The sequence below is a fragment of the Nothobranchius furzeri genome, chromosome 17, assembly GCF_043380555.1.
Source record: "Nothobranchius furzeri strain GRZ-AD chromosome 17, NfurGRZ-RIMD1, whole genome shotgun sequence".
Taxonomy (NCBI): Eukaryota; Metazoa; Chordata; class Actinopteri; order Cyprinodontiformes; family Nothobranchiidae; genus Nothobranchius; species Nothobranchius furzeri.
The window spans coordinates 33,028,617-33,043,459 of NC_091757.1; the positions used below are offsets into that span (position 1 = coordinate 33,028,617).

The following is a 14,843-nucleotide window of genomic DNA, read 5'->3' on the forward strand; positions in this document are numbered from 1 at the left end:
CTTGCTGACATTTTGTTTAGTCCTAACGAGTAATGGACCCCCTCTTTGTTTCACCAAAAACAAAACATGATTTATGCTCCACTAAACTCACTCAACACTTTGCCCTTTTCTACTTCCTGTCCTCTAGGATTGCTCGGGTAAACAATGTGACAGGCCTGGAATTGGAAAGCTAAACTGTGTCAAGATGCAGAGAAATTTATTGTCTGGTTTCCACGAGAGCCTACTGTCTCCAGTTGATAAAACATTACAGCCAGAATAAAAGTGAAACTTAAAACTGATACTAGATGCTTTTTAAAGGGAGGCTGCTGAACATCAAACAGCCTCCTTCATGATCTGGTTTTTATTTGTGAAAACTTCTAGCTTTAGTCCATTATTCCAACTGTTATTCAGCCTTAATTCAATAAGACGTCGAGCTGGATCTGGTTCTACAGAACTGGCTGATTTAAGAGGATCCCAGCTAACACATACAATAAATCCAAAATGTAATTAGAGTCAGAACACTTGGTCTAGAAGAGCTGCATGAAATCAAGTGCTGCTTAAAATATATTTTCTCTCCACAATAAATCCTGACCATGTATTTTATGTAGATTAGAACTTGGATCTCTTCTACCCTTCCACCCTTCAGGAACTTGTTCTAGGAAAAGAGATTCTTCAGAACTGAAGTTGCCTTTTGCATCAGAAGTAAATTTACTTTTTTCAAAAATCAAGAGAAGTCCAGCGGACTTCTGTTAAATCACATCAAAGATTCTAAGAAGTCAAGGATGAGATGGGTTAGGATTTATGAAAGTCAGACTGACTCTGAAGGAGGAAACAGAGAGGATATATCAACACAAGTCACTGCAAATAAAGACTTTATGAACTCCTGATGTTGGTGGAGCCAAACTGTCTCTGAAAGTCTTCAGCATGTTCATTATCAGCGGACCAAGATGCTCTGAGTCTGCAGAGAAGTGGAGGTGGGCTGGTCACGCAGAAGAGAGGACGTTAAGGAGAAGGAAAACGGTGAGATTAAAGCCTAACTGTTGAGAATAATGGTCAAAATGCTACTTATTGTTTTGCAGTAGGAGTTTTGCTGCAGTTGAAAAGTTTAGAGAGAATACAAAAGTGAAAATTAAAGGGAAACATTTTCAGACTTAAGAGGAAATTCAAAGACTCCAATAGCCTTAAATAAAACCCAGAGTAAATGGGACATTAGCCTGTACACCACACTAGGTTTAAATAATCACAACTCTCACATCTGGGAGTTAGTCCCCTGCTGCTGCAGGGACACCAGCTAAAAGGTGCACAGAACAACCTCTAACACGGAAAACTAACTGGGATCATAACATGAAGGAGAAGGTGGCAGCTGGGACAGATGTGTCAGCTGACACTAACATCAGGAAGGAGCATTAAAAAATAAATAAGTACCTGGAGATGAAAGAGCTGAATAAGCAGAAGATGAAGACGTCTGACCTGATTCCAGTGACACAAGAGACGTTAAGAGCTGCAACGACCAGATGAAACATGTGAGGAAACCTTAGATCAGGTCAACCACAGCCCCCACCCTCACACACAACCGGGAGGTGACACGGTATGTGTTCATTAATGACTGATGAAATAGAAAAGCTGATTTTAAAAAGGACATTATGTAACTCCATGTGCCGTTAGGAGGCAGACGAGGCAACAGATTCAGCTCTATGCTTCATATCTCATTTAATAAGTTCAATCATTACAGAGCGGTGCTGCAGCTCAGCCAGTAAAGCATCTGTCTCAAGAGATCCTGGGTTCAAATCCCAGCAGAACCATGGAGACAAAGCATCCAGTTTGCAACAAGGGTGGGAAGTCAAGTGCTGCTTTCAAGGTGTAACCATGAGAGAGAGGTCATGTTCTGCACGTTACATTCTCATTCCTGTCAAGCTCTGGTCGGAAAAGTCCAGAATTTGAAGATCTATCCGTTAAGTGTTAACAAATACAAACCTGCTCTAGCTTCAGAGAGATTGTTGTCTTTGTTTTAGGAAACTCCTGAGAGATTTGCGAGTTCCTCCCTTTGTATAATCCCAATCCCCTAAAAATATCAGTCACCTGAGAACAATCAGTCTTAAAACGAAGGGCTGCTCTCAGTCATCATAACCACCTTTACATCCATACACGAACATCCTGACATCTAATCACTGCATCAGGAACCATTTGTCTCTGTCTTCATGTGCCACGTAATAAATATCCAACAGGATGGAAACACAGCTGCAGCTGATACAAGGAGCACTCATCAACAATCCACTGGTAAATGACCTGCTCTCAGCCTTTCTCTCAAATGTTTCTCACTCAGCAGGGATTTGTTAAGAGATGGATTTGTTAACAGGACTCAAGAAGTGATGGATTTTAAATCTGAATGCATTTGTTTCTTTAAACCGGAGAATCTTGATTACCTTTAGGATTAAAACACTTTTCTATGCCAAACAGGCTCCCCTTCAAGAGCGTGAATTGCCTTTGATTGGATCTCGGCGGCCTTGTGGGAGAATTCCAATCCACCACATTTCAGCGAGCAAGTTGGAAGTGGATGGCGCCGGAGATATCGGAGCTCAGGTGTCACAGCACATTTCCACAGGACGCATCACCTGGGTCAAGTCCTCTGCTGCTGCTGCTGCTGCTGGATGTTTCTGGGCAGCATTAAGCTGGCGACGTATCTCCTGGGACAAATGCACACAACCGGCTCACAGAAAAACACTCTCAGATGGGGGGGACAGATTGTAGTCTGAGCCAGGTGTGAACAGGAGCATGAATGGCAGAAAGGACGTAGCTGGTTCTGCTGCCATCTACAGTAAAACCCCCTGCTCCATGTTCTCTTGGAGATTAGAGGTGATCACACCTGTGCTGCACTCTGTGCACAAAAGCTTTTTGGACATATTTACTGCAATTATGTGGCATTTTTCTCTTGGCCTCCCTCCTGTCCATCTGCACTAAATTCACAGAGCTATATTTGGCTTGCAGAAGCTCTCAGGCCTTATGGAGCCTTCCCTCAGACCTCCAACAGACTGTAGAGAAGGGACAACCCCACCTCCCACGGCTGAGAATGAATCATTCATATTTGAGTTCTGAATGATTAAACATACAACATATTACTCTCAGTGAGGGTAAAAACGGGCAGTGACCAAAAGAAGCACCACCCTTTGAGGAACACAGACACGTTTCCCTGAAAATCCACGTGGAGATATGATGGTCTGTGGACGAGCTGCTTTAATTCACGCCTGAAGAAAAAAAATCTATATATGTGGCTTCTCTGTTATTGAGTTTGCATAACTCAGACTGGTTTCTTCTGCTGTGACTGGCTCAATTTTTTGGTGTTAGCTTCCATTTCCAGCCCTGAATGTCCACGTAAAATGGTCGAAGGTGAAGAGGAACTCATCCATGGTCATCATTTGCATAGCGCTTCAAACCGTAACACCAAAGAACTCGATGTAAATGCTGTGACCAAACTCAGCTTCTGAGAGCAGAAACTTTTCTAAGCATGTAGGTAACCTTCATTTCTTTGTGAACAGTGATGAAGATTTTCATTTATTAGATTAGTTTCCAAGCCGAACAGTAAAACTAAGCAACAAGTGGAGCTTTGAGTCAAGGATGGCTGCGTTTTAATGTCAGCAGCTGCTCTAGCACACAGTCAGATGAAATTATGAACTAAATGATCACAACATGAACTCCTCCACTGAGAGGTGTTCAGTATTTAATTATTGCTTTTAAAGCAGAAAATACACAGACTGAATGGGATTTTAATAGATGAAAAGTTTTTCTGCTTAATAGGTCAATTATAGAAATGCTGCAAGATAATAAAATAGGACTGCTTGTTTTCAGTGAATACATCTGATAGGTTTTCTTTTTCTTTTATACTTCAGCTCTACTTGTCAGCACGTCAGAAGATTTAATGAAAATGTTTCTTCTATTGTACCTAAATTTTAAAAAGTGGGAAGATGTGCTTTAGTGTTAAAGCTCCAGTAGACTGAAACAATTTACCTATTGACATACGGTCAATCACTTGTTTTAGACTTTTTTGGAATACTGTGTACTTTCATGTACTATCCATTTGTAGCTACTTCTAAATGATTTCAGTGAAAAGCTCAAAAGTGTGTGAGCTAGGCTAACTCATTCAGGTTTTTTTTTTTTTATGTTTGTTCTCATTGCATTTTTTTTATTTACTATAATTTTATTTTATCCATTTATTCTATGTTGTTGTTGTTTTTTGGGTTTTTTGTTGATCAGCTGCTTGCTGTCTCTTTTTCCTTTTCGCGTGTTGTACGGATGGAGGACCCTCTCGAAAACCAGATGCTACATCTCAAGAGGCTCTATCCTCCAAAAACATAAGTAAATAAATAAATGTTGTATTTTTCTGTCTGACTTTGCTTTGTAAAAAGTTCTCATGTAGTTATTTTAGCTTTAGCAGTTTCAAGTCGGGTGTGAGAAGATCTTAGAGAGAAATTAAAACTCTCACTTGTCTATAGGAAACATGTTTAAACAGCTGACCTGGGTTGAGACACACTGTCTGAGTGTATTTATAAACTTAGTGTAAACTAAAGCCCTGCAGCAAAAGCATCTGTCCACAACTGAAACAGAAACCAATGGAAATAAAAGGTTTGTTAACGCTGTTGAATGTTCAAGGGCATCGCTGCACAGACTTTTTATCAAACTTACCATAAATAAATTTGAGCAGATGATGAGACACGTAGCAGAATATGTTCAGGAAGCTTATTTAGGTCCTGACACAGGTGTCAGAATAATAAACTCTATATCATTTATTGTTATTATTACTTGTCACTAATCTTGGTTTATAATGTTTACGGTACCCAGTGGGTGGGTTGTTTTTTTATGGTTTCTGAACGATGTGGCCTTTTACCAGGTTGTGGAGCTGCAGCAAAGGTTGTGTCATTACAGAAATGGTAGCGTTGGCTGCTTCAGAGGCTTGACCTGTGATGGAGAGAGCACAAAGCTCACTTTCAGCTTCAAATCCATCACAATGAACCCTGGGAAGTGGAAGTAGTTGCTGTCAATAGGGACACATTGTGGAGGGCTTACAGCTTTTATTTATTGCCTTATCGAGTCGACTTGTAGGAGATGATGTAATAATCCAGGATGACAGCATCGTTTCTTTGAGAGCATTAATTTATTCATGTGCCTTTTGTGTGTGTGTGTGTGTGTGTGTGTGTGTGTGTGTGTGTGTGTGTGTGTGTGTGTGTGTGTGTGTGTGTGTGTGTGTGTGTGTGTGTGTGTGTGTGTGTGTGTGTGTGTGTGTGTGCGTGTGTGTGTGTGTGTGTGTGTGTGTGTGCCATCATCCACGAAAGGAAGCAATTAGAGCAATTCACAACTGATCCTGCACCAGCTCACTCAGGCTTCAGGGACTCTCAGATCCAAGCTACACATCTGGTCAGTCCTTGCTGTAATTTGCATCAGTCCTCCTAACAAATCTGGTCCCTCTGGAATTCAAAAATGACATCAAGAGTCCTTTAATTACATCTAATCATGTGTCTAGTATAGCCATCCTAAAGAATTATACCTTGTACTCCTAATGTGAATCACTTGCCAAACACACTTGATTGTTTAAGATAAATGTGTTTCCATGGAGATCAGGAATGGGGGGAAAAAACCTGTCAGCAGACTAGTCTGTGCAGCTCATGAAATAAAAATAATCCCAAACTGGCAGCATGTCATTACAGGATAACTGTGACCTGTCTTTGACCTCTAATCCGCCGTTTCCAGTTCCCTGTTGCATCCGGCATGTTGGAAACACATTCATACTTCACTGTGATCAGATTTCTACTCATCAGCCCCACGGGTGTACTTAAGACTGCTGCTCAGATCATTTAAACATGTTAGATTCTGAGTAACCGAAGCAACACCTAGTGGACAGAAATAATCAGAACATCAATGAGTGGATTTCTCCATCAAAGTCACTAAAGCAGAACAGAACAATCACTTGGTGTTTATTTCCTTCAGGACTGATAGTGGGAATGTGTTGTTGGTGACAAGCTTTCAGCTTCACTTCTGGTTTTATGAGCAATAACTCCTCACCATGCAAAAAATGGGACCCATAATGGGTGTGATTCTGGTTTCATTCCACTCTTTTTTATGAGTCTAGAGCTGTGAAGCATCAACTTTCATGAAGATCCTTGATCATTGTGATGACGGAAAACATGAGTGTATGAAATATTTCATGGGTTATGCCTGTAATCCTACAGCAACAGGAAGAATGGTTGCTCTGTGCGCTCTGTTTGTATCCCCAGCAGCTTTTGCTCTGGTTTTACCTTCAGGGGGTATAAAAATAGAGAGAACAAGTACAAACAACAGGCCTGTGGGATGATGGGAAATCATAAGAGTCACAACAGCTGTAAGGTCAGCGGGTCAAGTAGAGGAAGAAAATGAAGCCTCACCTCCACAGGTGATCACTGATCTGGGATCTGTTCAAATTAGCATGATGGGTTTATTCAAAACTTGATTTATCTGGCTTAAACCAGCTAAGATGTTCGTTCATAAAACCCCACATATGAATGGCCTTGTTTTTTGACGCGCGGCGCACCTCACGCGTAAATCTGATCCATTAGTAAACTCACCTGTCCACGCTGATCACGCAGAGGGTCATGATGGAGGCCGTGCAGCACATTACATCCATTCCAATGAAGATGTTGCAAAACAAGTCCCCGAAAAGCCACTTGCCCCCGGTGAGGTCCGTCACGATGACAAACGGCATCACGACTATGGCCACCGAGAGGTCCGCCACCGCCAAGGACACCAGCAGGTAGTTCGAGGGCTGCCTGAGCTTCTTCACCACGCACACAGCGATCACTACCAGCGTGTTCCCCATCACGGTCACCGCCGTGATGATCGCCAGCATCACCCCGATGATAATCTTCTCCGGGCGCCCGAAGTCCTGCAGTTGCTCTCCGCACGACTCGTTCCATCTGGCCGTGGGGCTCGTGGTGACGAGCACGTTGCTGTAAAGCAGCAAAGTGCCATTGATAACTTCGGAAAGACCCTCTTTCTTGTGAAAAGTGGGTTCAATTCCCGAACTATTGAACATCACGACAATGATGTTATTCCGACTGGGCTGCAAGGGACGCCTCGCCAGCGCGCTCCAATTACGCGCATATTTGGATGTGTGTAACCTGCTCTCGGTCACTATCCGGTGGTGTCAGGTCGACTGGGATCCAGCTGCACCTCATCAGAGCTGCCAAAAAGTCCGCGGTGGTCTTCACTGCGACTCTGTTTTAGAATGATCCGTCTCAGGAGATTCTACGTTTCCTCGCGCGAAGGGAATGTCCCCAAATCAGGAAATCATCAAAATAAAACAAAAAAAGTTAAAGAATCTAAATAAACCGTCTTCAAAGAGCTTCTCGGCGCGTTGCCATACAACAAACATGGACTGTTTTGGGAGTTGCGCTGCGCAAACCGCACCTATCCATGTGACGCATCACTGAGAGCGCACAGCCAGTTAGAGCCGCGGTTCTGATTCACGGCGGAAGAACCGCATAATTAAGGGTTCTGTTTGGTACAAGACTCTTCAGAGATGCATTACGAACCATGGAAGCACAATTTTATCAATGATACTGTTTTATTAAACACTGTAAAGCCAGGAAGATGTTAAACATCACATAAACACATTGTCTTTTCAAAATAAACAAACACAAGGAGGCTATTCTTTAAGCTTTTTCAAACAATCTGAAGTAAAAAATTAACCATTTCATGTGTTAACAACAAGCCTAAAATGCCATTTTCTTCATAAACAGCTAAAAAATCCTCACAAGTGTTAAAGCTTCTCTTAGACGGTTCATCAAGTTCAGCAAACCAAAAGAGGATAGAGTTCTCCATGCAGTATGGGAGACACTCTGAGGGCTTCTGGGAAACATTCCCAGGACTTTGACAACTTGCATCGCTGTCCAAAGCCCAGACAGCTGTGGTGTGTTTTCCCCTTCTGGCTTCAGAGTGGACCAGACCTGTTTCCCACAAATTTCCTCCAGCTTAACTGTCCCTCTCCATCCTATCCCACTCACATGCCTTGACCCCTTTACCCTTTGCTCTGTGTGACTGCCAAGTCAGAGACGATTGTCACTACAGATTAATGCCAGGAGCTGCTGGCAGTTTCTTGTGCTGTCAGGAAAATGTGACCTGTTCATGCTGAAGATATTAGAAATGTGTACATGTCAGAAAAAATGGTCAGGTATCCAGAGTGGAAAGCCTAAGAGGCGAGCTCCTGGCTCTTATGCTAAACACCCTGACATCATGTTAGTGTGCTTCTCAGTTCCGCTGTGGGTTTTGGACTAAAAGAGCTTTAGAGGGAAACAATACATGTATAAATCTCACCTCACACTTAAAACTCTGAAACTAAAACCTGTGTTTGTGTTGCAGACAACATGTTGCTAACTGTCTGACTTTAAAAAGAGCGAGGTCTTTCCTGGTGGGCCTGCAGATGCTCATCCATGTTCTCCAGCTCTCGTTTGTTAAAGTTTCTGAGTTTTTCAGGAGTGAAACTGTAGTTTGATCCAATTACAGGAGCAGGTCTAATCATGCAGACATTTTTTGAACCTCTTTGTTGACAAGTTTCCTGCAGATCAATTTGGAAGACGTGTTACTCAGTCCAGTAATCAAGTCCCACGTGGATGCATGTGGCATTTACTGCATCTCCTCCTAAAAGGACAGAGGGAATAACAATGAAAACAAAACACTTGGGAAGCTTGATGTAGATTAGTTTGCTTGTAATTTCACCAAAACAGCGAGCCTGCTGCCTCAGACACGCTGACGTTGACTTTGCTTCGTGCTGAAGTCAAATGTCTGTTGTTGTGGAATATGGCTGAAGGCAGACAGGTGGAGGTTGGCCATCTTCATGGGCCAGGAAAGAAATAGACAGAGTTTATCTTGTTTTCTTGGCAGCAAATTGCAGCTTTATGAACACGACCTTTAATAAAATGACACAATCAGGCACAGAGCAGAACCTTGGCAGCAAACAGGTAATTTCATCATGACAACAAAATGTAACGGAGGACTAGAAGAGAAAAACACATTTGTTTTAGAAGTGCCTGGTCAAAGAGGAGAGGTCTCGTTCCTCTAATAGATTGTTGTAGGAAGGCTGCTGCATGGGAGCCGGGCAGTTCTTATTTTAAATGTCTTCACTAACTCATAAAACTATTTCATTTGAAATGTTTTTTTCTGTTCAGCTATTTTTATTATGTGTTATAATAAAAAACGAACTTTGAAATGTTTCAAACTGAATGAAACTTTACACTAGGTCTGGCAAAAGGTTCAAAGTCTAAAACACAAACTGGACAGGCTAAAGTGAAATATGTAAGTGCTCATTCACTCTAAGGTCTGGAGTAGGGCTGTAAGAAAATATCGATATGGCAATATATCGTGATATTTTTTACAGGAATATTATATCGATATTCAAAAGCTCTGTATCTAATTTTTGGAAGAATTTACACACAAATATTTGTGTATTTTATTTTCTTTTGGTACAATTCAAAAGCAGACCACTAGAATGCAGCAGTGTGCAATGGGTCTTGTTTCCACCATTGAAATGTAAATCCTTATGGTTCAGATACCTCATGTTAAACATATTAAGTATCAGTTTAGACTGTTTATTGAATTTTCCTACAATAAATTCAGTCTAAAAATGTGATAATAACGTCTGACTGAATGTATCGCAATATATCGTATTGTCTCTCCTGGCATGAGTCCACCGGATGAAGCTGTCTGCTGTCAAGACAAAAAATGTACTCATTTGTTTAAAATTGTTTGTGGTTTCAGCTAAAACCAATCTATTGGATTGCATTGGGCTTTTTTATTTATTTATTTTTTTTAAGTTTGCACCAATTTGTACGCGATCCAACATGAAAGATCAGCTAGCCGGTCTAATTTATCGGTGATGAAAAATAAAAATTAAAGAAATAAAGCATGTGATAAAATGCACACACTTCAGTTATTTGAAGGGTCTTAGATAATGAAAATTAATTTTCTCTAAGCTTTTCTGCATTGTTGTACACATATTTATATCATTTAAATACATGATACCGTGAACTCCTCTCATCAGAAGATGATTCATTTGTTTGTGACTCAGTTACACATGAATGTTCTCTTATAAACATTTGTTCAACATAGCAGTTTTAGAATTTGTTTACTTGGTTTGACTGTAAGGCTGATGTTATTTCTCTTGATTTTTAAAAATGTTTCTGGTTTTTGCTCTAAATATGTGGACTAGTGGGATGTTTACTTTCTGGCTCATGCAGACTAATTTATTCCTCTCAAAAGCAGGTGCAAGTTAGCTTGGTCTGCCAGACTCGTCCTCTGTTTAATTCTCTGCGCAGAATTAAACAGAGCAGTCTGGCAGGCCAGGCTAGGTGCAGGTTCCAGGTCACCACCTTACAACCCCTGGTAGCACATCTGATTATTTTAAAATAGGTCCATGATTAATTACCACAATGTCTGACCACACACACAGAAATTAAAGGACAAGATTGTACCTTTAGGGGTACAATGTCTTGTCTGGGGTGGCACCCTCAAAGGTACCATTTTGTACCTTTAGCTGGGGGCACAAATTTGTACCATCGTAGATTGTACCTTTTACAAGTCAAACAAGTACCTTGAGGAGCAACTTTATACCCCTAATTTAAAGTACAGAAAAGCACCCTTAAAAAGGGTACAGAAATATCCTTCCAAGGGTACATAATTTAATTTACTAATTTTATATATTTTTATATAAATATAAATTATTTTAAATATTTGTTTTTATATGTATATATATTTTTTAAATATAATTTTATATGTATGCTTTTTTTATATACATATATTTTATATACATACGTGTGTGTACATCAAGATCCTAAAAACATCAGACACCAAATGCAGAATTGAAAATAGTTGCTGCATTTTTTTCACTTTTCAAATACAGTGCCAAACAGTTACATACAAACTTACCAGCAGAGTATGTGTCAAAAGCCTCCGTGTCAAGTTCCTGTCCAGGTTTGAGCAAAGTCCATTCACCATCAACTTTAACGCTGTATGCATGAAAATGGGGAACTACCATTTTTCCACAGAGGATCCACATTGTGTCAATGTTGAATATGGACTTAATCTGCCAGAAAAGACTAATCTTTTCTGAATGCAGTACATCAAATACAAACAAATGACAGAGTAACTGACAGACACGCGCTGCTTTCATTGCAAAATCAGCTCTAGAAAAGCCACAATAGACTATCAGAGCTTCTTGCAGTTCCACTGGTAATGATAGAAATGGAGTAGTTACACTTTTTTCCAATAACATTTTCAAATTCACCAAGTAAACTCTGTTTTGAAAACTCCCAGCACTGTCTGAACTGATGTCTGTTGCTCAAAGTTGCAGCAATGTTCATAAAATTTCTGCAATTACGAGCCAGTGCTTTAAAATACTGGTGCTTACTTTCAAATCTCTTTCACCATAACAAACACAGAGGGCCAAACATTTCAATCAGTCTTGCATTGTGGATTAAATAATGACACTTGGGTGTAATTACATCCCCAAAAACACTCTTTAGTTCTGTGAGGAACTCATGTACAAACAAATCCAGCAGTAAAATGTGTGGGCGACAGTGGCACAGGAGTTAAGTGCTCGCCCCGTAATCGGAAGGTTGCTGGTTCGAGCCCCGCTCAGTCTGTCGCTGTCGTTGTGTCCTTGGGCAAGACACTTAACCCACGTTGCCTGCTGGTGGTGGTCGGAGGGACCGGTGGCGCCAGTGCTCGGCAGCCTCGCCTCTGTCAGTGTGCCCCAGGGCAGCTGTGGCTACATCGTAGCTCATCCCCACCAGGGTGTGAATGTGTGTGTGAATGGGTGAATGACTGATTTGTGTTGTAAAGCGCCTTGGGGGTTCCAGTACTCTAGAAGGCGCTATATCAAATACAGGCCATTTTTAGAATAAAATATTCTCATTTCCCACTTTTTTAGCCATAACAATCTGTTATTTCACGACATAAAAGGAAAACATGCCAGTATTTACAGTTAGGTGGCACATGGTCTGCCATCAGAAATGGCAGCAACCTAAACAGGCACCACTTTTGTGATGCTGATCCAACAATACCAACAGTATGAAATCTCTCTGATAACTATTTTCACAATGTGCTTTTGGAGAAACATCAGGGTGTTCTTCAGATGTCTTGGATATGCAAGGTTGAAGACAAAGTACATGCAGAAAGAAGAGAAGATTCCTTCAAAAACAGATGAGGTTCTGCACACTTCGCTGCCATCCAGTTTTACATTGTTTGGAGCTCTTCTGGAGAAAACTGGTTTCCAGTCTTCATGGAGTAGCTGGACAGTTGGATAGGGGTTTTTAGGATTAACCTTTAAAATCAAAAGGAAAAGTAGAGGAAGGCAAAAGCTGAGCATCATTAACATTCGAAGACAAATTGGTTTTAATTTTTAAATAAATATTTTTTACACTTACCTCTCCAGGAATGACAAAGAGATCCAGTTTCTCCTTAAAGATGTATGGCAGGAAAAAAGGGCTACACTTATGTCAAGATCTGCAAAACATAACACAAGATCAACTATGCATATTAACCAGATGATGTTAAGACAGGAGTCTCCACGGACTGTGATGTTTTCACATCAGGCTGACAAATGTACTGGAAAAGATATAAAGATTAGTCACAGCCATGTGTGTAAATGAGGGTGACACAAGTAATGTTACAGGGAGTAGAAATAAAGAAGGTGGAAAACTTTAAAGCAGGGGTCTCCAACTCTGGTCCTCGAGAGCTACTTTCCTACACATGTTTATTGTTTCTTTGCTCCTACACACCTGATTGAAATGAATGAGTAATTAACAGGCCAATGCAAAGTCAAGGATAGGATTAAATCACTCAATTCAGGTGTGATAGAGCAGGAAACACAGCAGGATGGTAGCTCTCGAGGACCAGAGTTGAGACCCCTGCTAAGGTATATGGTCCAAAGCCACAGAGATGATGGAAAAGAAGTGAAAAAGAGTGGGAAGCAAATTAGAATGAGTGTCAGATGTGATGTGTGATAAAATTATTTCAGCAAGAATAAAAGGAAAGGTCTAGAAGACAGTAGTGAGCCCAGCCATGTTGTCTAGTTTAGAGAAAGTATCCAAGAGAAAAAAAACTGGAAGACTGAGCTGAATGTTACAGAGCTCAAGAAGTTGAGGTTCTCTTTGGGAGTGATGATGATGGATAGGATCAGGAATGAGTTCATCAGAGAGATGCTAAGTCATAATTATGAGATAGTATCAGAGATACTATCTCATAATAATGAGATAGTATCTCATTATTATGAGATAGCTTAGTCATAATAATGAGCTAACTCCGGGTCGGGGGAGAGGTCCTACCTCAAGTGGAGGAGTTTAAGTATCTCGGGGTCTTGTTCACGAGTGAGGGTACGAGGGATCGGGAGATCGACAGGTGGATTGGTTCAGCGTCTGCAGTGATGTGGACGCTGAGCCAATCTGTCGTGGTGAGGAGGGAGCTGAGCCAGAAAGCCAGGCTCTCGATTTACCGGTCGATCTACGTCCCTCACCTATGGTCATGAGCTTTGGGTAATCACCGAAAGAACGAGATCGCGGATACAAGCGGCCGAAATGAGTTTCCTCCGTAGGGTGGCCGGGCTCAGCCTTAGAGATAGGGTGAGGAGCTCGGACATTCAGGGTGGACTCGGAGTAGAACCGCTGCTCCTCCGGATCGAAAGGAGCCAGTCGAGGTGGTTTGGGCATCTGGTCAGGATGCCTCCTGGACGCCTCCCCGGGGAGGTGTTTCGGGCATGTCCTGTCGGCAGGAGGCCCCCAGGTTGACCCAGGACACATTGGAGAGGTTACATCTCCAATCTGGTCCGGGAACGCCTTGGGGTCCTGCCGGAGGAGCTGATGGAGAAGGCCGGGGAGAGGACGGTCTGGAGCTCCCTAGTTGGGATGCTGCCCCTGCGACCCGGACCCGGATAAGCGGAGGAAGATGACGATAATAATGAGATACTATCTCATAATTATGAGATAGTATCTCATTAGTCACAATTATGAGATAATATTTTTTTTATCTGAGTGGCGGGAATGGGCTTCCATACATTTCACTCCATTTTTAGATTTTAATAAAATTGTTAATAAAATAAATCATTTTGTAAAGATTTTTCAAAGTCTACAAAATGATGAACACTGAAACTATTAAATCTATTTTGAGACAAATAGCTTTGCTAGTGGCTGTTTTTTACTCGGAAGAGATCATAACCAGAAATTGTACCTTATGAAATTATAGGTACAAATGTGTGCTTTTTAACCACAAGAAACAATTATGTACCTTTCAGATCATGAAAAAGGTACAGATAGGTTCTCTGAGGTCCAATATTTGTCCTTAGACTGGGTTAATGCCATTTGTGTACCTTGGGGCACAACAACGTCCCCTTTCCGTACCCCTATTTTTCACTGTGCAGTGACCTGAAAACGAAACCTCTCTGAGCTTCAACCCCCTCCCCATCACAGTGTACCAGTGATCTTGTTATTACATGTTTCTTCAAAACAAACACACCTACTGTAGATCTGTGGAATACTTACTTTTACTGAAATGAGAATGTTATTTTTTTTTATTGTAATGAAGTCTAGTGACCAGACATTCTAAAAATGAGTAAAATGTGGATCCTCAACCCCCACTGACTGCTCAACTCATGTGCCCCCCTCACTTTTGAAATAAATAAAAATAAAACAAAAAACTTCATTTCACAAAAGTCTATGTTGTAGCAACAAACATATTCATCTCTATTTCTTTCTTTTTTCATCTAAAGTAAGACCAGCTCTGTCCTGGGCTGCTCCTTCACTTAGCGAAGGAAATAGGTGACATGAAAACTGAAGTAGAATCCCGTTTCAACA

General features: G+C 41.2%; 1 protein-coding gene across 1 annotated transcript in view; it reads right to left on the reverse strand.

The window, feature by feature from the left end:
* The window catches only part of htr7c (5-hydroxytryptamine (serotonin) receptor 7c), a 31,349-nt gene extending 24,140 nt beyond the window's left edge, over positions 1-7,209 (reverse strand). Inside the window, exon 1 of the mRNA XM_015972004.3 lies at positions 6,570-7,209. Coding sequence (XP_015827490.1) covers positions 6,570-7,036 — 467 coding nt within the window. The 5' untranslated portion in view covers positions 7,037-7,209. The remainder of the gene's footprint in view (positions 1-6,569) is intronic.
* Positions 7,210-14,843: the final 7,634 nt, after the last annotated feature.